Below are 21,217 nucleotides of genomic sequence, written 5' to 3'. Positions count from 1 at the left end.
CCATCCTGTAGCTCTGCATTAGGCATTTTTTTGCCTAAATGCAGTACCTTACATTTATTCCTGTCGAAATTCATTTTGTTAGTTTTGGCCCAGTTCTTCAATCTGTTAAGATCATTTTGAATTTTGATCCTGTCCTCTGGGATATTAGCTACTCATCCTAATTTGGTGGTATCTGCAAATCTGATACACATGCCTTCTATTTCTTCATCCAGGTCACTGATAAATATGATAATAATAATAATAATAATAATAATAATAATAATAATAATAATACTGTTTATTTATAGCCCGCTTTTCCAAGGAGATCAAAGCGGGTTACAACAGAGGTACTAAACAATGTACAATTTGCAACAGTATCTACATTATAAAATATTCATAGCTTATTCAACATATGAACCCTGTGGCACACCAGGGTTCATCTCCAGAATGAAAAGGAATAGTTGGTGAGCATCCTTTGGGTTTGGTCAGTCAACCAGATCTACCTAACAGAAGCATTGTCTAGTACAAATTTTACTAACTTTTTTGCAAGATTATCATGGCAGACCTAGTCAAAAGCCTTATTGAACTCAAGATACACGACACTCACAGCATTCCCTTCATCTACCATGCTTGTATCCAAAAAAGAGGGAAGTTTAGTCTGGCATGACTTGTTTTTGAAAAACCCATGTTACCTTTTAGTGATCAGGGCACTCCTTTTTAAGTGCTCTGTTATCTGTTACGGGGACTGCAAAGCATTTGTATTTGTAAAATTATCATGTATATTTTTGTCAGTACTTATAGTACTGAGCTAATTTTTTCTCCTATCATTTGTTTTTTAATTCCTGGATTTGCAGATTAGCTATTGTGCTGGCTCATGTGGATTTTTATTTAGTCTTAAGATCTGCATGTCAGAATCTGATTGTGATGTTTTAAGAAATCTTACTGCACGTATGATACTTGCAGAATTTCTTTTGTAAGCTGCCTAATAAACATAAATAATAAATAAAATATAAATAATAATTACAGCACAGACAGACATCATTTGAATTTTCTGTCTTGGGTGTCAGAAACATTAATTTTGCCTTTACCAAAATAGAATACCTGAGGTAGAAATTGTAACTTTGTCTCACTTGCATAGATGAAGGATTGGGAAGATGTTCAGCCACAAGCTTTTGGTCCACTGGTTTCTTCCCACTGGTACTCTGAGCAACTAGTAAGGTCAGCTTCCTATGGCTATAATCTATCAAGTCCAGAATGGTATCCTCTGCAGATTCACAGATTTCCTGTAAAATGACAGAAATACTGGATTCTTTAGGAGATATGGAACCAATTTTTCAGAATGAAGGAAAATGACAAGATCCCTTAAGCTGCTTTTGTCACTGGAAGCATGAGGTGTATCTTTGGGGAGAGGGAACACTTGTCAAGGTGGTAATCCTAACATTCAACTTGTTAGATGTACTGCTTTCTTATTCAAGATCCCTTTCTGCCTGACCAGGACGACAAATGCTGTCTTGTCCAAATACTTGGCCAAGAACCATGGGATTATAAGAGATATGAGGCAGATAGGGCAAAGGCAGGGAAAGACTGAATTACACTGATACTTCTAGATTAGCAGCAGGAATGCAAGGGGAAAAGTACCTTCTGGAATCATCACCAGGTGCAGTCCTCTGCTTTTTGGAACTAATATACTGGAAAGGACTGACACTTGCTAAATGTTCCAGTCTAGTCCGAAAATATTCTCTCTCTCTTTGACGCAATTGTTCTTTGTAATAAGCATTTATTTAATTTATTATAACTGCGTTTGAAGAGTTACGCAATGAATAACTGAGGTAAACTGATAAAATCTTTTGACACTGGTTCTGATTTCCTATGGGTCATGTTATGTTTATATTTAATTTGCTTACTATTGTTTTGATGTGGACCTGTGTTGAAGGGTTGGGGAGAGGATTTTTTTTATTAACCTTGTTTGACTTGTAACGTTCTTATGTTTTCTTATTTATTACCACTGTATTGATATTGTTTATTGTTATTGTCTGCTTTATATGGCTGGGGGGCTGGGAAGGGATTAGTTTGTTTTTATTGTATTTTTATTGTACTTCCACTGTTGTTAGCCGCCCGGATTCCTCGTTGATTGGGCGGGATACAAATAGATTTGTTGTTGTTGTTGTTGTTGTTGTTGTTGCTGTTTCTTATGTTAATCATAGAAAAGAGAGATTGTTTCTTTTCTATACAGTGGTACCCCGGGTTACGAATTTAATCCGTTCCGCGGCGCCGTTCGTAACCCGAAAAGCCTTCGCAAGCCGAAATGCCATAGGCGCTAGCGCTAAAAGCCGCGATTTCGTGCGAAATAGCGCCGAAAAGCACCAAAAATTTTTTTCGTAAGCCGAAAAAAAAAACGTAACCCGGAACAGTTTTTTTCTTTGGGATTTTTCCGTATCCCGGGAATTTCGTAAGGCGGTGCTTTCATATCCCGGGGTACCACTGTACATCTAAAGAATTCTTGGTTCAGAGCAGGCATCACTATGATTCTGCAAAACTAAAGTATAGGCAATTAAATATCAGAGAGACCACATTGGATCACGTGAAATAAGCTCATGATTCCTGGTCCTTAAGGGGCAACAGCAAGTTAACTCAGGGAACTGCAACGTAGGTCTGTATCTAAACTTTGCACTAACAACAACAGTTAAGCAACAAAGTTATCCATGAACCTCAGTATCTTATTGGGTCAATGTGCAACTTGAAGGCTTAATATCTATAACTGCATTGTGAAGTCACATAAATCTGTCAAGCTCATGTTTGTCAATGGAGGAGCTCTAAACATATGAATTATTTTTGTGGCATTTCTATAGCTTTTTAAAAGATTAACAGGTTTTTGAGCACTAAATAACGTGTGTAGATATTTTAAATTCATGTTCTGAACATGAAGGAAGCACTGACAGGTGAAGTACTTCCTGGAATAACAGCTGGAGCCAAATTCAAGCTGGTGTGTTAAATGGCATTAACTTGCCATTGTGATGGAACAAGATTTTATGTTTTCTAATTTTAACTCAGAAGGAATATAGTCCATAACAACAATTATCCCCCAGATCATATTGCTGTAGTAAAAGGTCTCCATCCAAAATATTTATCTAGAATTTATCATAATTTATCTAGAGTGATCTAAATGATCACTTGGGATTTTTGTTTATGATATTTGAGCCTAAAGTTACTGCCTACCTTGTGAAAAAACACTGTCTCCAAGAGGTTAATAATTGAAGCTTCATGACGCAGCTGAAACAGATAGAATATAACAAAACATAAATTAAATATAAATTAAGCTTAGTATAAACATCACTGGAATATTAAGAAAACATATCCAGGAATAGCCATGTTGGTCAGATAGCTAAAGTACAGTAACATCCAAAATCTGCCAAACACTTTTATTGAATCAAATAAAAATTGACAAGATACTTGTCACAAGCTTTTGAATCTCCACTGTATTCTTCATCAGGCAAAGGTGTTAAAGATCATACAGGAGAAAGAAAAATATGACGATGTTAGTCACAGGCCTACATTTTGTCAAGATATTGTTTTCAGTGAAGATAGTATGGAGGGATATCCATGCAGACAAGCAACTCCTTTTTCTCGCTATGGGGTTACTGGAAGACAGAGTCATAATGGCCAGGAAATAAAATTTAAAAACAACAACAACAGCAACAACAACAACTTGGCAAAATGTAGACTTGTAACTTAACCTTGTCATATTTTTCTTTCTCTTGTATGATTTTTAACACCTTTAAGTGATGAAGGAGCCAGTAGAGCTTTGAAAGCTTACAACATATATTTTGTGCATTTAGGTTGGCTCAATCTGTTTTGTAGATTTTTAGATGATATTGTACTGCACTGTAGATGCAAATAAACTGATTAAGAACAGCAGTCCATTTTTCAGCCTTCCTGGTGACAAAATATAAAAAGACGTCACACGGTTGAGAACCCAGGGTAAGTTGGGACACTGTTAAGATGCTCCCTAAATTCTGCTATTCTGGAAAGAGGAAGCATGTATTTGGAAAAAGAGGCTTCATTATGATAGTTCAGCCTCTATTATGATAATTCAAAGAAAGCATGGCTCTAGGAAACTGCATAGTGACCCTATACAAACACCTTTATGTTGAGCCTGCAGTCTTACAGTTACAGAAGCACTCATACATAAGTTTAATTATTTTTCTTGTCTAACCTAAATGGAAAGACAATATTAAAATGTCAATTTTAATTTTTAAAACCTTTTAATTTTTCTATATGTTTTTCTTTAAAGCTTTCAGTTTTCAATAATGTGTCAGAACTGAATTGGAAGGATTGACAGGAGATGCAGGGAATTACTAAAACCACAAAATCCTTTGGTACTTTAATGAATGATTACAGCCTACTAGTGCACAAAGTATGTTATCACTCAGTTCATTATACATGAAGTGTTATTTAGAATTTCAGTTGATATATAGTACAAATGGTAGGGCCAGGTTGCAGAAAGTGAGGCAGAGGAAATTTAAATCCAGGAAGCACTAATAGTGACAGTTACGTTATTAACACTGCATCCTCTCTGAACTGTTGTTGTTAACCTATACATTCCTATCTTAAGATATACTAATTAACATAGGCAATATGGTAAGAAACCATTATCTTAATTGAAACATCTGATTATAGACTGGAGTTGCAGTCTGTATGGTATTTATTTATTATGGCAATTAATTAATTAATTATTTAATTAATTGTGTCATATTGCAGGCTGCAGAGTGATATACAGTAGATTAAAACAAGCAAATACAAAAAATACAGTAGAAACAAATACATTGAACAGTAATTTATTACTTTTTGTTTGTTGTTGCATCCCTTCAAGTCATTTCTGACTTATGGTGACCCTATCATGGGGTTTTCTTGGCAACAGGAAGTTTGCTATTGCCTTTCCCTGAGGCTGAGAGAGTATGACTTGCCCAAGGTCACCAGTAGTTTCATGGCTGAGCAGCGAATCAAACCCTGGTCTTCAGAGTCGCAGTCCAACACTCAAACCACTATACCACACAGGCATATTATTTATTGTTATAAATAAATAATATTTTATTTATTATTAATCGGAAAATGCTTGTCTGTAAAAAAAGTCTTCAATAGTGGCTGAAATTAAATAAGCATAAGTGAATGCCTAACCATAGGTTGAAGAGCATTTCAACTGTATGGAAATATTAAAGTCATAAATGCCTGTGCTCAGCTAGTGCTCTTGAAAATAAGTACTATATTACTACTACCTTTTGAATGATGGTCAATTCTCTTTACCCCCTAAGAAGTCAAGCTTTGGGTTTTGGGTGTTTTTAAAAATCCCTCTGAAGTATCAGACTGGATGTCTAAAGACACACATTTGAATGTATATCAAAAAGAAGAAGGAGGAGGAGGAGGAGGAGGAGGAGGAGGAGGAGGAAAAGAAACACAAACCACCATTTGTTAACACATCAAAGAAACCAGTGCATCTTGAAACTGGTGTGGGAGACTGGCAGAATACCCTCCCATGTGCCAGGGATCAATTATTTTGTGTCCATTGACTACAACTGTTTATTTCTTTCCTGCAAACTTGCTGCAGACTGGCAGTGAATACTTGCAGACCAGCATTGGTCCACAGACCCCTACTTTGAGAAGCACTTACACAAACACAGTTCAGCATTATACCATCAAGCTCCATTTTTCTTATATAAGCATGAGCTCAGAATAGAAGCATAGAATCACAGAGTTGGAAGAGACATTAAGGGACATCCAGTCAGGGACGTAGCCAAGGAGGGGGTCCTTGGGGTCCGGACCCCCCCTTCCATTAGAAACATGAATGGTGTGTGCTGCTGTGCTGCCGCACCCAGGCCCCATTATAATGGTGGCACTTAGTCTGGACCCCCCCCCCCTCCTAAAATCCTAGCTACGTCCCTGATCCAGTCCAACCCCTGCCATGCTGGAACACAGAATGAAAGCATCCCTGACAAATGGCCATCCAGCCTCTGTTTAAAAACCTCTGAAGAAGGAGACTCTGCCATACTCCAAGGCAGTGCATTCCACCATCAAACACCTCTTACTGTCAGGAAGTTTTTCCTAATGCTGAGGTGGAATCTCTTTTCCTGTAGTTTGCATCCACTGCTGTGTCCAAATCTCTGGAGTAGCAGAAAACGAATTTACTCCATCTTCAGTATTACTCCCCTTCAAATATTTAAACAGTGCTACCATAACCATCTCTTAACCTTCTCTTCTCCAGACAAAATATACCCAGCACCCTAAGTCGCTCCTCATAGGGCATGGTTTCCAAGCCTTTCAGTATTTTGGTCGCCCTCCTCTGGACATGCTCCAGCTTGTCAACATCCTTTTTGAATTGGGATGCCCAAAACTGGATGCAGGATTTCAGGTATTCATAATATTCTAGAATACTGTCACTTTCTCAGTCACAACTTGTGTTGTTCAAAGTGATGAACTGTAGTTAATATTCACTATAACTTGCTTGAAATAAATCAGTTTGTTATATACTGAAATTCAAATGGTAAAGGGTTAAATTACTGTATATACTTGTATATAAGTAAAAAAAAAGCTAAAAAATTGACCCAAAAACCTGGGTCAACTTATACACTGATCAATACGGTAGTAGGCTGGACCCTGGAGCCTCTTCCCCAGTCTGGCTGTCTCCCAAAGGGACAGCCAGGCAAAGGATTGTGGGGCAAATACTTGCCTCCCCTCCTCCTCCCCAGTGTGGATGTCTCCCATAGCTGGGCTGCAGAGGAGGAGGAAGAGTGAGTACTTGTCTCTAAAGCTTGCTCCCCAGCTCAGCTGTCTCCCAAAGGGCTGCAGAAGGGGAGGAAGGGTACTGAGACCCACATTTTATCCTCTATTTATCCACGGGTCATCTCAAAATACCTCCCTGATTTTGGCCCCCAAACCTGCCCTCAACTTATATGCTGTATGATGTCAACTTATACACAAGTATATACAGTAATTTTCTATATTCAGAATAACAGATGTCCCCCTTCTACTGCACTCAATTTGCTCACCCAATTTTAAAATTCTAACATTATTAGCTCTCACGTAAACTTGCCTGAAAACACTTTCTATGCCAATTCTACATAAATTCTCATAGTAGTGATCACTGTGATAGGAAGTAGGTCAAACTAGCTTCCTGAAGCAAAATCATCATTTTATGACATCTTACAAATGCCTGTGTGCTAAAAATATAAACATGTAGAAGTCTAATCTAATTCCACCTCATACTTACCACTAGATATATGGGAAAGGTGCTTTTTGGTTTGAAGTCCTCCAGCTTGCATAGTATAGGGAAGATTTTCTGTTTCCAGATCTCCACAGTGATTAATTCTTGAATAAGAGTTGGAATCTACACAAATAAAAAGGATTATGTTCAAAGCACTACACCACACTGACTCTTTCATGAAAGCTGCAAGCTGCAATGTAACATACCTTGACATTATTCACAAGAGATTCAGTGAGGAGCTGTTCGTGCCCAGCAGAAGCACTCAGTATTGCCTGCATGTTCAGCTTTTCAATATATTCATGTTGCCGTAACCACCTGAGAAGCAGGGTGAGAACTGTTAGCACTCAGGTCTTAATATTGACCCTATCTCTTCTCAGCTACCAAAGACTGACACCACCAGAGACAATTTCAGCCTGAAATGATAACCTTTTCCCAGCCATTCTTTTTGCCATCTGTTACACAGGAATATACATCCTTTCTTTGTTAAACAATTTGTTCAGCTAACAGGCAGGGGTGATATTTTCTGAATTAGAATTAACGACTGGAACACTATCTTTGTTTCTGGTTTTGGAATGTGAAATTCTTTTGCTAATGGGAGAAGCAGGGAAAGGTGTTATTGTAATTCTTAGTTGGCAGACACAAGTCTGTGAGTTTAGTTGAAGCTGAAGGGGAAAGGAATCTAGGGGACTGAGCGCTTGCTTCTTTAGGAACTGTATTCAGTCAGTTGCATTATCTAGTAAATCTTCAGAGTTTTCTATTCTGAACAGACTAAATCCTATTTACTCCCTCACTATTACACGTTAGAAAATGGGAAGCACTTGGTTCACTGATTTTGCAACCTTGCCCTCCATCACAAATACTGAAACGGTAGCAAGGAAAGGTGGCTGATAACAATTACCTGCCTTGGATCCCATCCCAGCAGAAAGGCAATCAATCAATCAATCAATCAATCAATCAATCAATCAATCATATCCCAGCTACACTCATGATTGGCCAGGCTGGCAGAGGTTGAAGGGAATGGGATTCCACCTTCATCTAGAGCAGCACTACTTAAAAGTGTTGGTCCCAAAGACTAGCACTCGTCCATGAACCATCAACTGCCAGTCTGTTGAGAGTTTCTAGGGGAAAAATGATTGTAGCTAATGGGCACAAATATGGTACTGGCCCCTGGCATGTTAGGAAAAAAAGATTGCTGATGTCCCACATAAGAGAGCAAGAGAAACATTGATTTAGGAGACCATAGGTTCTCCATTCCTGATCTGTGTTGCACTATGTAGGTCATCTTTGGCTTATATGTTACATTTCTAAAGGTAATTTAAAAAGAAGAAGTGGTTAATTTATATGGGGGAAGTAATTCAATGCTTATTGCAGGTGCCAACAACCTGTTATTAACACTTTCAGACACACCAAACTACCAATCCTTTCAGTGTTAAGAATATTTTTACTTTAGAGCATCCCAGAACCTGCAAGAGACATTTTGGGCTCCAGTGAAACTGAAGAGAAAGGCATTTCACTCCCGTGACTACCTCATTCTTCTCAAGCTAATAATCATGAAGATTTTGCACCTCTTCATGAAGTATCTTTGTTGTCTGAAGTTGATTCTTTATTCCCAGTTCCTTCTGGAATCCTTTACTTTAGATTCTATTTTGCTGGTTAAAACATGGTAAGAGAACAGATACTGTACAACCTAGTAACTAAAATTAAAACTTCAGCTAACTCTTTTCTCTACATGAGTTTAGCAAAAGCAGACCAGATAAGATACTTGAAATATCAGCCTGGCTCTAATATGGCATCTCTTCCTGATTTTATGTTCCAGCAGTTAAAATCTTTCCTTTAGGACCCAAGCCTTCACAATTCTTAATGGGATTTACCATCTTTCAAGCATCCACTCGTACTTAGTCACAGGGATGATTTAGCTCCAGATTTGACATAATACCTCTAGCTGAAGTAGCATTTTTTAAAAAAAAAACAGTCTCTCAACCAGTGATTGCCATGGCTTTATCCCATCTCATGAGGACACCAGGATATGTGGGAAAGTGATTTATACGGTTAAAATATGCAGTAAAATTAATTGCTGAATGTCAAGGAAAAAAAAAATATACATAGTTAAAATATAACATTCATAGCTGCATGTCAAGCAGAAATCCAACAGGTGAAAGTAATATGTGTTCAATTTCTGCCTGTCATGTGTGTGTTAATGACAAAGGAGCTGCATCTCAAAGAACAACTGCACTATAACTATCTATGCAACAAATCCTTTCCAATCTTGGAAGCTAAGCAGGGTCAGCCCTGGTTAGTAGTTAGTATTTGGATGGGATGTCACCAACGAATACCAGGTGCTGTAGGTATATCTCGGAGGAAGGGGCTGGCAAAATCACCTCTAAGTACTCCTTGCCTAAAGAAAACTGAATGAAAAGCTATATGGGGTTGTTGTTGTCAACAGGTGACTTGAAGACACATACATACATAGGACCACCTTGGACGGCTGGGTGGAAAATAGATCCTCTGGATTAACATGTCATGCAAAAGCAAAGGATTACTCTGCTCCAATCTGCTCACCAGCTGTGTTCTGGTGTATGTTCATCAAAAATCTTGGAACTGTTTTTAAGGTAGGGAGATTCAAAACTGGCATTCCTGTTGCTGAGGAATTTGCCTAATTGCAGGTACTTGCAGGTAAAGGTAAACATACTGTATTCCCCTTTGACAAGGTTGTCAAGTCATGTCCAACTGTAGGGGCGGTACTCATTTCTGTTACTAAGCCAAAGAGCCAGCATTAGCAAAGACAACCCCATGGTCCTGTGGCCAGCATGACTACATGGAACGCTGTTACCTTTCCACCAAAGTGGTACCTATTTATCTACTTTCACTTTTACATGCTTTCAAACTGCTAAGTTGGCAGAAGCTGGGACTAGTAATGGGAGCTCCCTCCATCACATGGCACTTGCATCTTGAACTGCCGACTTGCCAACCTTGCAGTCATCAGAGCCAGCACCTTAACTACTGAGCCACCGCAGGGAGAGAAGGACAAATTACTTTCCCCATCCTTTATCTACTGAAACATAAGGATGATAATATGAAGACTTTTACAAGCACAATGTCTACACAGAAGTGCCTTCCATGTGTTCACCTCCTAAATTAGTGCGCTTAGAACAGACTGTTGTTGTTATTGTGGTAGTGTGCCTTCATGTTGTTTCTGACTTAGGGAGGCCTTAAGGTGATCCTGTTGCAGGATTTTCTGAGTGCTGAGAGCATGTGACTCACCCAAGGTCACCCATTAGGTTTCCATTGTTAAGCGGGGACCTGAGCCACGATTTCTAGTCGTAGTCCAACACTCAACTAAACCACTTTGGCTCTCTGGGACAGATTGTTGCTGTTGTTGTGTGTCGTTGTTTCTGACTTATGGCAACCCTACCCTAACCCTATCACGGGGTTTTCTTGGCAAGATTTGTTCAGAGGAGCTTTGCCATTGCCTTCTCCTGAGGCTGAGAGCATGTGACTTGCAGAAGGTCACCTATTGAGTTTCGTGGCTGAACTGGGAATTGAACCCTGGTCTCGAGTGTTATTCCAACACTCAAACGACTACACCACACCAAGTTTCTAGGACATGTTGTTGTTGTTGTTGTTGTTGTGTGCCTTCAAGTCGTTTCGACTTATGGCGACCCTCAGGTGAAGTTAACACAGGGTTTTCTTGGCAAGTTCTTCAGAAGGGGTCTCCTACTGCAATCTTCTGAGGCTGAGAGAGTGTGACTTGCCCTTTTATTACTCTCGGACAAGCTCAACCACAACGGCTGCATTAATCCATAGGGAGGCAACAATACTACCAATTATGATGATTATAATTATTTTAGTGCTTGGCCATCTAGTATACTTTTTGATCGATAATTCCTGAGGAAGTTCAACTGTGTAGCAGTCTTGGTGGTCCAACTTTGCCAGATCATTTTGGGTGCTGGGGGGGGGAGATGAACCATGGTGACCAGAGGTCCTAATTGTAAAGGAGGACAAGGCATCACAAAATGGAGGACATTCAAGAAAAATAGAGGCCATTACACAATAAAAACCAAAAACACTCTTATAATTGTAAGTTTGTGTTTCTTAGGTCCAAACCAGACTGCAGAAATAATCCAATTTGAGAGTGCTTTATCTGCCCTGGCTCAGTGCTAGGGAATTCTGGGAACTGTAGTTTTGAGTGACATTTAGCTTTCTCTGTTAGAGAGCTCTGGTGTTAAAATAATCTATAGTTCCCAGGATTCCCTAGCACTGAGCAGGGCAGTTAAAGCACTCTCCGATTGGATTATTTCTGCAGTCTGGTTTGGACCTTAGTTATGCCCATTGTGGAATTCCTCCTGGACAGAAGGTTGAAATGGAGGACGTGTCCTGGAAAAGAAAAGCGGAGGACATTACATAATAAGAACCAAAAACACTCCTATAAATGTAAATGCATACTGCTTCTCTATCCTGCTCAAAATGGAGGCCATTCTGGAATTCCTCCAGGACAGAAGGTTGGAATGGAGGACGTGTGTTTGGGGGGGGGGGGGAGGAAAATGGAGGACAACATGGTCAAATAAAACGCTCAAAACACTCCTAGAAATGTAAACCCATGTTTCTAGGTCCTGCTCCAAATGGAAGACACTGTGGAACTCCTCCTCCTGGAGAGGAGGCTGGAATGGAGGACGTGTCCTGGAAAAGGAGGACGACTTCTGCTCCGCCTGGCCTGAGCCCTCCCTAACTCCCTCCACCTCCTAGGACCCCCTCCCTCCCTCCTACCCGTAGCCCCCGACTTCCCGCAGCGGGAAAGCCCTCAGCGAGTCCACCAAGGCCTCGACCTCGCCAGGCAGCAAGACGGAGGGGCAGAGCGCGTCCTCCATGGCGGCTGTGGCGCCTCGCCCGGAGGAAAAGGCCCAGGCCCCACGCGGTCGCCATGGCAACAACCAGCGCTCCCCGCCTCCGCCGCTGCACTCGCGCGCCCCCTAGAGGCAACTGCCGGGCATGCATCCCCAGGCGCCACTGGGCTTTAGAGAGAGAGAGAGAGCTTTGTTTGTCGTTGTTGTTGTTGTGGGCCTTCAAGTGGGAAAAAGCCTTATTGAAGCTGCCATGGGGCTTTCTTGGCAAGGTTTTGGGTCTCCTGAGGGGGCTTGCCTTTGCCTTCCTCTGAGGCTGAGAGCAAGGTGGGCAGGCGCCCTCCTTTTCCAGGACACGCCCTCCATTTCAGCTTTCTGGCCACACTGTCCTCCATTTCCCCTGGGTGCCTTCCATTTTGTGGTGCCTTGGTTCTGAGGACACCTGGGTGACCAGGTGCCCTAACTGGAAAGGAGGGCATGGCACCTCAGAATGGAGGGCACTTAGGGGAAATGGAGGGCATAATGAATATAAATCCCAGGAAAGGAAATTGGAGACCAAAGCTGAAATGGAGGGCATGCCCTGGAAAAAGAGGATGGCTAGCCACCCTAGTTAGGCTCACAATGGAGGACATTTTGGAACTCCTCCTGGACAGAAGGCAGAACTGGAGGATGCGTCCTGGAAAAGAAAAATGGAGGACAGACAACGGCTCAAAACACTCATAGAAATGTAAATCCATGCTGCTTCTTAATCCTGCACAAAATAGAGAATTCCTCCTGGACAAAAGGCTGAAATGGAGGGCATGTCCTGGATAAGGAGGCCATCTAGTCACCCTGAGAGAGAGAGAGAGAGGACAACTTGCCCAAGGTCACCCAATGGGTTTTCATGGCCCAGCTGGGACCAAGCTGCATGTGTGACCAGGTGTCTTAACTGCAAAGGAGAACAAGGCAAAGTATAGGACATTAAAGCAAAATGGAGGGCACATCAACATAAAAGTTAAGGACACTAACATATATTGAAATTCATGCATCTTAGTCATGCTCAAAACAACTTGAAATTCCTCCTGGACTGAAAGCTAAAATGGAGAACATGTCCTGAAAAAGGAGGATATCTGGTCACCCTGTGCAGGGTGGGGCAGGGCCAAGGAGTTTCTGACTTATGCTGGACCCTAAGGCAATCCTATCGTGGGGTTTTCATGGCAAAATTTGTTCAGGGGGGTTGCCTTTCACATCCTGAGGCTGAGAGAGTGTGACTTGCCCACAGTCACCCAGTGGGCTTTCATGGACGAACCAGGATTCAAACCCTGGTCTCCAGAATCATAGCCTAGAAATAGAGGATGTTAGGGCTCAAACCATAACACCATGCTGGCTCTCCATGGACCTTGGAGACCCAGGTTTAAATCCCCTCAAAGTGTCTTATCTTGCTTAGGGTGACCAGATGTCAGAACTGCAGAGGACAAGGCACCGCAAAATGTAGGGCATTACGAAATAAAAGCTAAAACACTCATGTAAATATAAATTCATTTCAAATGGTTTATTTACAACTATATTACACATACTGAATATTATCAGGTACTCAGCCGTAATTTAATGATGAACTGATCTCTGCTAAAATGCCTTGTTGGCTTACAATATACTTATAGAACTCTGAGCAAGACAAATGCTTATAATTGTACTTTACTAGCAACAAACCCTTGACCGAATCTACATTTAAAGTATTCCTTTCGTTTGTCCATTGTGATGAAATGAAGGAAAAAACCCTTTCAACATTTGCATTGTGTCCTGGCAGGGAAAAGAAATATTCTGCCATTTTCAGCAGTTCTGAGTGACATTCGTGTTTGCTACTCCCAAAGTATTTAACCCACTTGTCATTACATGACCTGTTTTCAAGATCTGTGCTGTTTTCTTCAAGAAACGTGTTCAAATGAGACAACTGGTCACTGCATTTCTTATCATCAATCTTGACCCCTCTTTTACTTAGAAACTTAATACACGTTTCCACATCTTTCATCAGTACCTTTTCTTTCAAATCCATCCATCTGAAACAGTAAAAATCTATAAACGAGACACTCCATTTCTTTAAATAACCATAGCATTCTCTGTACAAAGATACTGCTTCCTCCATAAAACAATCTACTTCGCTACCAAATCCCTCCTCCCGGGCACTTGCCAACACCTCTTTAGTCTTCAGGGAAATAAAGGAGCTCTCTAACCTGTTCTCTAGCAGGCAAGAGACATTTTCTAGTATATTGATTATGTCAATGATGGAATTTCTTTCTTTTTGAATCTCCTTGATATTGTCATAAAAAACAGACATTAATGAATGGAGGTGCCACAGGTACGCCTTACTCATCCTGGCTGAAAAAAAGTCCTTCAGAATTTTAGGGGGACTAGGCAAAGATAAGAAATAGGATTGCAAAGCTTCATACATCTCAAGTATTCTATAAATGGCCGGAAACAGAGATAGCCACCTGGTGTGAGTATGGGACAGTAACTGTTTGTAGTCTGTATCAACAAATTCACAGTATTCTTTCAGTTGTTCTGTTCTGACTGTATAAATGGAAAAATAATTATACAGTTTAATGACTATGCACTCCAAATCAACTCCCAAGCTGTCAGCCCCATGCTGAATAGTATTGTGAAGGATGTGCGCTGGACAGTCTATCCCTACAACATTCTTGTTCACGCATTTCTTTAATTTGGTGAAAACACTGTTGCTCTCAGCCCTTTTAAAGCCCCCCATATTAGTGTTTGTATTATCACCAGCAAACGCTACACATTTGTCAGCAATATCAAGGTGTCTTAGTGTATCACTTATGTAGGAGGAAATGGCGTCTGAAGTTTCATTGGGAATTGTTTTAAGCTCTATAACTCGACTCTGAATACCTCCTGCTTTATAATCAAAAAACTGTATTAAAATTGGGAACATTTTCAGAGATAGATGATTGCTGCCATCTGTGGTAATCCCAAAACATGATATCTCTTTCAAGCACTGTATTGTCACATCAACAGAATGCGGCCCGAGAATTTTGTTTATTATAGCTTCAGTCTTTGTCCTAACACAAGACATGTTTTTGGCGATATCAGAGTCACAGTAAATTTCAGCATTTAGCTTAGGTGTACAATCCATAGATCGATACAATGAATGGTGGCTAACGGTGTGAAATGCCAGAGCTGCCTCTGCTGCATTTATTAATAGTGCAGATTCTGATAATTGACTGAAAAAACTTGATATATCTGTAATAGCGCTGCAACGTTGGGCATTCCGCTTGTGTTTCTGGGACTGAAGGTGAATTTCCAAATCTTGTGACCCTGAAAAGAGAGTTTTTTGAAATGGAGAGCATATGTTTAAAATGTTTTTTAAATTGACATATCTTTAATATAAGTTAAATGTTTTTTAACTGACTTACCTTTATTGGCTACAGAAATGTATGTTCCTGCAGGACAAATGAGGCACTCAGCTTCATATTTAGTTCTACCATCTTTAAATAACTTATATTTACTTGATAAACGATCACTAAATTGGCATTTACGTTTTGGCATTTTTCAACACCTTTAACCCTAGGCTCAGGGATGAAGGCAGGAGAAAGACAAGGCTACAAAGGCCCTACAGTCACATCTGTGCCTGAAGCAAGAAGCAGTTTGCTGGGTTGTTTTTGAATGATCCGCAGGTGTGTCTGCAGCCAGCAATGTAAAGGACAGGTGGGTCGTGGGTTGTCCCAGTGCAGATTGCACTCTGCAGAGGATGCAAGAGCCTCGGAAGGAGGGCGGAAGTGGTGGCGATTCCTTTTCATAAAAGAAAGAGAAAAAAGAAAGAAAAAAATTACACATAGGATACACATACATATAAAACTAAACTAAATCACCTTGCTTCCAGGATTGAAAGTCAGCAGAAGCCCCTTCACAGTACACAGTTATAGCTGTATGATTCCACTATAGTGGTAGAATTCAAGGATACAGCCATGTTAGTCGGTAGAATCAGTCTGCAGAGAGATCTTGTAGCACCAATGAGACTAACTGAAAGGGGTTGGCAGCATGAGCTTTCCTAGGCTTAAGTCTACTTCCTCAGATGCATTGGATGGCAATGGCCAAATGCATCTGAGGAAGTAGACTGAAGTTTATAAAAGCTCATGCTGCCAACTTCTTTCTTTCAGTTAGTCTCAAAGATGCTACAAGATCTCTCTCCCTACTGATTCCACTATAGTTGTCCTGGCTACATCCTATGGAATTTGTGGTTTGGGAGTTGAACTAGGACACCAGGAGACCATAATTTGAATCCCGGTTTGACTTTAGCCCCATACAGACAGGCCAAAATAAAGCTGCTTCGGGTCACTTTGGATGCTATTTAGATGATGCATACGTCCTAAGAGTCCAGAAGCTATGCCAAAGCCACAATCCAGTCCTAAGAACTGGAGCACAGCTTTGGAGCAGCTTCCAGACTCTTAGGACACTTGCATCAGTTAAACAGCATACCTCCAAAGTGACCCAAAGCAGCTTTATTTTGGCAGTCTGTATGGGGCCTTTGTAAAGCCAATGGGTGACTTTAGATAAACCACACTCTCTCAGCCTCAGAGAATAGCAATGGCAAGCCAACCCTGAAAAAAAATGCCAAGAAAAAACTGCAATAGGTTCGCCTTAGGTTGGAAGCGACTTGAAGGCACAAAGCAACAACAATATAGGGGTTAGTGGAGCTCTCTGGCTATTGCTAAGCATGCTGCCCTAAACTCCCAAATCCCAGGATTTCATAGGATACAGCCATGGTAGATATTTAGGCTAAATATCTCCAGGCAGCTCCGAGATTGAAAGCAAAAAAGGAGTGCCAAACCTTCTACTACCTTGGGTTTGTTTGAAGCCTCCCCCCTCCATCTCAATCTGGCTGGTTGCTTAATTTGAGGAAAGGGGAAGGGGCTTCCCTCCTTCTCAGTCTCCTCTTTGCTGGGAGCTACTTTGGCTCCCAGTCCTTGCAAACATATCTTAAGAGCTGTTGGGAAGCTCTCCTATCTGCCAGAACTAATCTTGGGGAACAGCAGGCAGCAATCAGAACGGAAAAAGGAGGGTCAAGGTGAGCAGATGTCAGAATCACAAAGGAGGGCTAGTCACCATACAATGTAGGACATTACAAAACAAAAAGCTAAAAACACTCATATAAATACAGATTCATGCTTCTTATTCATGCTCAAAATGGAGGACATTTTGGAACTCCTCCTGGACAAAGTGGTGAAATGGAGGCCATGTCCTGGAAAAGGAAAATGGAGGACATTCCAAAAATAAAATAAAATAAAATAAAGCTAATATGACTAAAAAGAATGTAAATCCATGATTCTTAGCCCTGCCCAAAATGGAGGACACTGTGAAATGTAGGACATGACCGGCATATAAATTCATGCTTCCGAGTCATGAGCAAAATGGAGGTCATTTTGGAATTCCTCCTGGGCAGAAGGTTGGAATTTAGGGCATGTTCTGGAAAAGAAAAATGATAGACATTCCAAAATAAAAGCCAACATCACTAATATAACTGTAAATAAGTGCTGTTTAGGCATGCTCAAAAGGAAGACATTGTGAAATGTAGGACATGTCCTGGTAAAGAAAAATAGAAGACATGAACCAACTAAAAGTTAAAGACACTCACATAAATGTAAATCCATGGTTTTAGGCCATGCCTAAAATGGGGGGCATTGTCAAACTCCTCCTTGACAGAAGGCTGAATGGAGGACTTGTCCTGGAAAATAATGGAGGACACGACAAAACAGAAGCTAAAAACATTCATATAAATATAAATTCATGCTTCTAGGTCATGCTCAAAATCATTTTGGAATTCCTCCTGGACAGAAGGTGGAGATGGAGGACGTGGCCTGAAGAAGTAAAATGGAGGATGCGACCACATAAAAGCTAAAAAAAACCCCACCATTCCTGGAAATATACATTTGTGCTTCTTTGCCATGCTCAAAATGGGAGACATTTTGGAATTCTTCCTGGACAGAAGGTTAGAATGTAGGGCATGTCCTGGGAAAAATGGAGGACATGACAAAATAAAAGCTAAAAATATACATAGAAATACAAATTCACGCTTCTAGGTCATGCTCAAAATAGGGGACATTTTGGAATTCCTTCTAGACAGAAGGCTGAAATGGAGGACATGACCAAATAAAAGCTAAGAAACACTAATGGAAATAGAAAGTTGTGCTTCTCTGCCGCGCTTAAAATCGACGACACTTAGGAATTCCTCCCGGACAGAAGGTTGGTATGTAGGGCGTGTCCTGGGAAAAAGTGGAGGACACAAAATAAAAGCTAAAATACAAATTCATGCTTCTAGGGCAGGCCATGCCGGAAAATGGAGGACATTTTAGAATTTCTCCTGGAAAGAAGTAGGACATGTCTTGGAAAAGAAAAATGGTGGACATGCCAAAATAAAAGCTAAAAGCATTCATATAAATATAAATTTATGCTTCTTTGCCATGCTCAAAATGGGGGACATTTAGGAATTCCTCCTGGGCACAAGACTGAAATGGAGGACATGTCGGGGGGGGGGGGGGCTTAAGACAAATGTAGGGACATGACAAAGTGAAAGCTCAAAACACTGATAAGAAATGAGAATTCATGCTTCTAGGTCATGCTCAAAATGGAGGACATTGTGGAATGCCTCCTGGACAGAAGGTCGGAATGTAGGATATGTCCTGGAGAAAAAAGGAGGACATGACCAAATAAAAGCAAAAAGCATTGATATAAATATAAATCCATGCTTCTTTGCCATGTTCAAAATGGAGGACACTTAAGAATTCCTCTTGGACAGAAGGCTGAAATGAAGGACATGACAAAAAACAAAACCCCAAGATTCATAGAAATGCAAATTCGTCCTTCTTTGCCATGTTCAAAATGGAGGACACTTAGGAATGCCTCTGGGCACCAGACTAAAATGGAGGACATGTCCTGGGGAAAAGAAAAATGTAAGGGACATGACCAAATAAAAGCTAAAAGCATTCCTATATAAATCCAAATCTAAATCCATGGCATGCTTCTTTGCCAAGCTCAAAATGGGGGACATTTTGGAATTCCTCCTGGACTGGAGGCTGAAATGGAGGACATAACTAAATACAACCTAAAAACACTCAAAATGGAGGACACTGAAGAATGCCTCCTGGACAGAAGGTTGAAATGTAGGATATGTCCGGGGGGAAGGAGGACATGACCAAATGAAAGCTCAAAGCCCTGAGAAGAAATGAGCATCCACGCTGCTTTGCCATGTTCAAAATGGAGGACACTGGGGAATTCCTCCTGGGCACCAGACTAAAATGGAGGACATGTCCTGGGGAAAAGACCAATGCAGGGACGTGACCCAATAAAAGCTACAAACATTCTATATAACTCCATGCTTTCTTTGCCATGCTCAAAATGGGGGACATTTTGGAATTCCTCTTGGAGAGAAGGCTGAAATGCAGGACATGTCCGGGGGAAAAGACAAATGCCAGGACGTCACCCAATCAAAGCTAAAAAGTATGTGTGTATATATATATATATATATATATATACACATACACACACACACACACATACATACATACAGACACACATCCATGCTATAGTCAAAATGGAGGACACTGAGGAATTCCTCCTGGGCAAATGGAGGACGTGTCCTGGGGAAAAGACAAATAATGGGACATGTCTAAATAAAAACTAAAAAGCATTCATCTATCTATCTATCTATCTATCTATCTATCTATCTCCCTGCTTTCTTTGCCATGCTCAAACTGGGGGACATTCTGGAATGCCTCCTGGCTGGAGGGCTGCAATGGAGGACGCGTCCTGGGAAAGGAGGAGGATCAGCTGTGGTCCCCTGGAGAAGGAAGGGAGTGGAGGCAGGCAGGGGGCATTAAGGGAGGACTTGGCGGGGGGGGGGACTTTTGCCTTCTGCTTCCTGGGGAGCCCACAGTGCCTGGCCACAGCCTGCTTTAACTTTCTTTCTTGCCTGCCTTGCTTGCTTGCTTCCTTCCTTCCTTCCATGGCACTCACCCCAGAGAGGCCTCCTCCTCCTCCTCCTCCTCTTCAGTCCTGCTCTTGCCTTCTCCTCCTCCTCCTCCTCCTCCTCGGACAGGGCGGCGCAGGCGCAGCTCCGGGCGCGATGACGTCACTGCCTCCTCCGCCAATCCCCTCCCGCCTCCAGAAGTGAAGGAGGAGGAGGAGGAGTCCTGGGCTGGGCCTTCGGATGGAGGACATTTGGGGTTTACCCAGGACGCAGCCCAGCCAAGGGGGGTGGCTGAGTGACCACCAGGCCTCCTGGCCAAGAGGCTGCAAAATGGAGGGCCTCTGAAGAGAAGGGGGGGGGCAGGGCCAAGGAAAAGCTAATGACCACAATGACAAGACTCATAGGGATATGTGCTCTTGGTTCTCTCTTGTTCATCATGCCCAAAATGGAGGACATTGGGCATTCCTCCCGGACAGGAAGGCTCGGGTGTAAGGCACGTCCTGGGAATTGGAGGACGTGGCCTAACATTAATAATAAGCTGAAGACATTCGTAGAAATCTAAACCCATGCCTCTTAGCTCCAAATGGAGGACGTTGTGGGGCTCACACTAGAAAGGAGGTTGGGATTGAAGGCCTGGGAAAGGAAGATGGAGGACGTGGCCAAGTTATAAGCTAAGAAGAGTCATTTGACTATGAATGCATGGTTCTTAGTCCTGCTCAAAATGGAGGAACAAGGTCGGGATGGAGGGCATGGCCCGATGGAAAGCCCAAATACTCATCAATTTATGAGTTATGCTCAAAATAGACATCCTCTTGAAACTCCTCCTGGACAGAAGGCAGAAATGGAGGACATGGCCAAATAAAAACGAAAAACACTCATCTATAAATTCATGCATCTAGGTCATGCTCAAAATGGAGGACATTTTGGAATTCCCCCTGGAAAAGGAGGACGTCTGGTCCCCCTGAGAATGCTAAAATGTAGGCCATGTCCGAGGAAAAAGGGCATCCCAAATTTTGTTTGAATCAGGGCTTGCTATTACTTTACCAACTGGCTGAGAGGAAGAGTGAATGTGTATAAAATGGAATACAGTAACCAAGTGAATGATACATTTGAAGCAAGAATCACAATGACTGGCTCCCTGATTATTCCCCCAAAACGCCTAGTAGGTTGCAGTTATTCCAGGCGAAG

General features: G+C 41.5%; 1 protein-coding gene and 1 long non-coding RNA gene across 4 annotated transcripts in view; both read right to left on the bottom strand.

Moving 5' to 3' along the window:
• ZMYND10 (zinc finger MYND-type containing 10) overlaps positions 1-12,131 on the bottom strand; it is a 31,195-nt gene extending 19,064 nt beyond the window's left edge. The window contains exons 1-5 of one of the 2 annotated variants that reach the window (XM_089525432.1): positions 11,999-12,131; positions 7,441-7,549; positions 7,241-7,357; positions 3,196-3,249; positions 1,110-1,262 (exon numbers count right to left, since the gene is read on the bottom strand). In XM_089525432.1, the coding sequence (XP_089381558.1) occupies positions 1,110-1,262; positions 3,196-3,249; positions 7,241-7,357; positions 7,441-7,549; positions 11,999-12,099 (534 nt within the window). In that variant the 5' untranslated portion in view covers positions 12,100-12,131. The remainder of the gene's footprint in view (positions 1-1,109; positions 1,263-3,195; positions 3,250-7,240; positions 7,358-7,440; positions 7,550-11,998) is intronic. The other variant, XM_089525441.1, reaches the window with a different exon arrangement.
• A 1,457-nt stretch (positions 12,132-13,588) lies between these two features.
• LOC149321606 (uncharacterized) lies at positions 13,589-20,132 on the bottom strand. 2 transcript variants are annotated; one of them, XR_016278082.1, is made up of 4 exons: positions 20,077-20,132; positions 17,699-17,788; positions 15,480-15,855; positions 13,589-15,381 (listed from the first exon to the last, which is right to left on the bottom strand). It is a non-coding gene; the product is annotated as an uncharacterized LOC149321606 (long non-coding RNA). The 2 variants fall into 2 exon arrangements; XR_016278084.1 differs by lacking the exon at positions 20,077-20,132 and adding an exon at positions 19,629-19,698.
• Between the last annotated feature and the right edge of the window lie 1,085 nt (positions 20,133-21,217).

This window comes from Sceloporus occidentalis, unplaced genomic scaffold (assembly GCF_023333645.1).
Source record: "Sceloporus occidentalis isolate IW3139 unplaced genomic scaffold, rSceOcc1.0.p SCAF_1, whole genome shotgun sequence".
NCBI lineage: Eukaryota > Metazoa > Chordata > Lepidosauria > Squamata > Phrynosomatidae > Sceloporus > Sceloporus occidentalis.
Note: the sequence above shows the minus strand (reverse complement) of the source record. Positions and strands in the feature narration are given on the sequence as shown.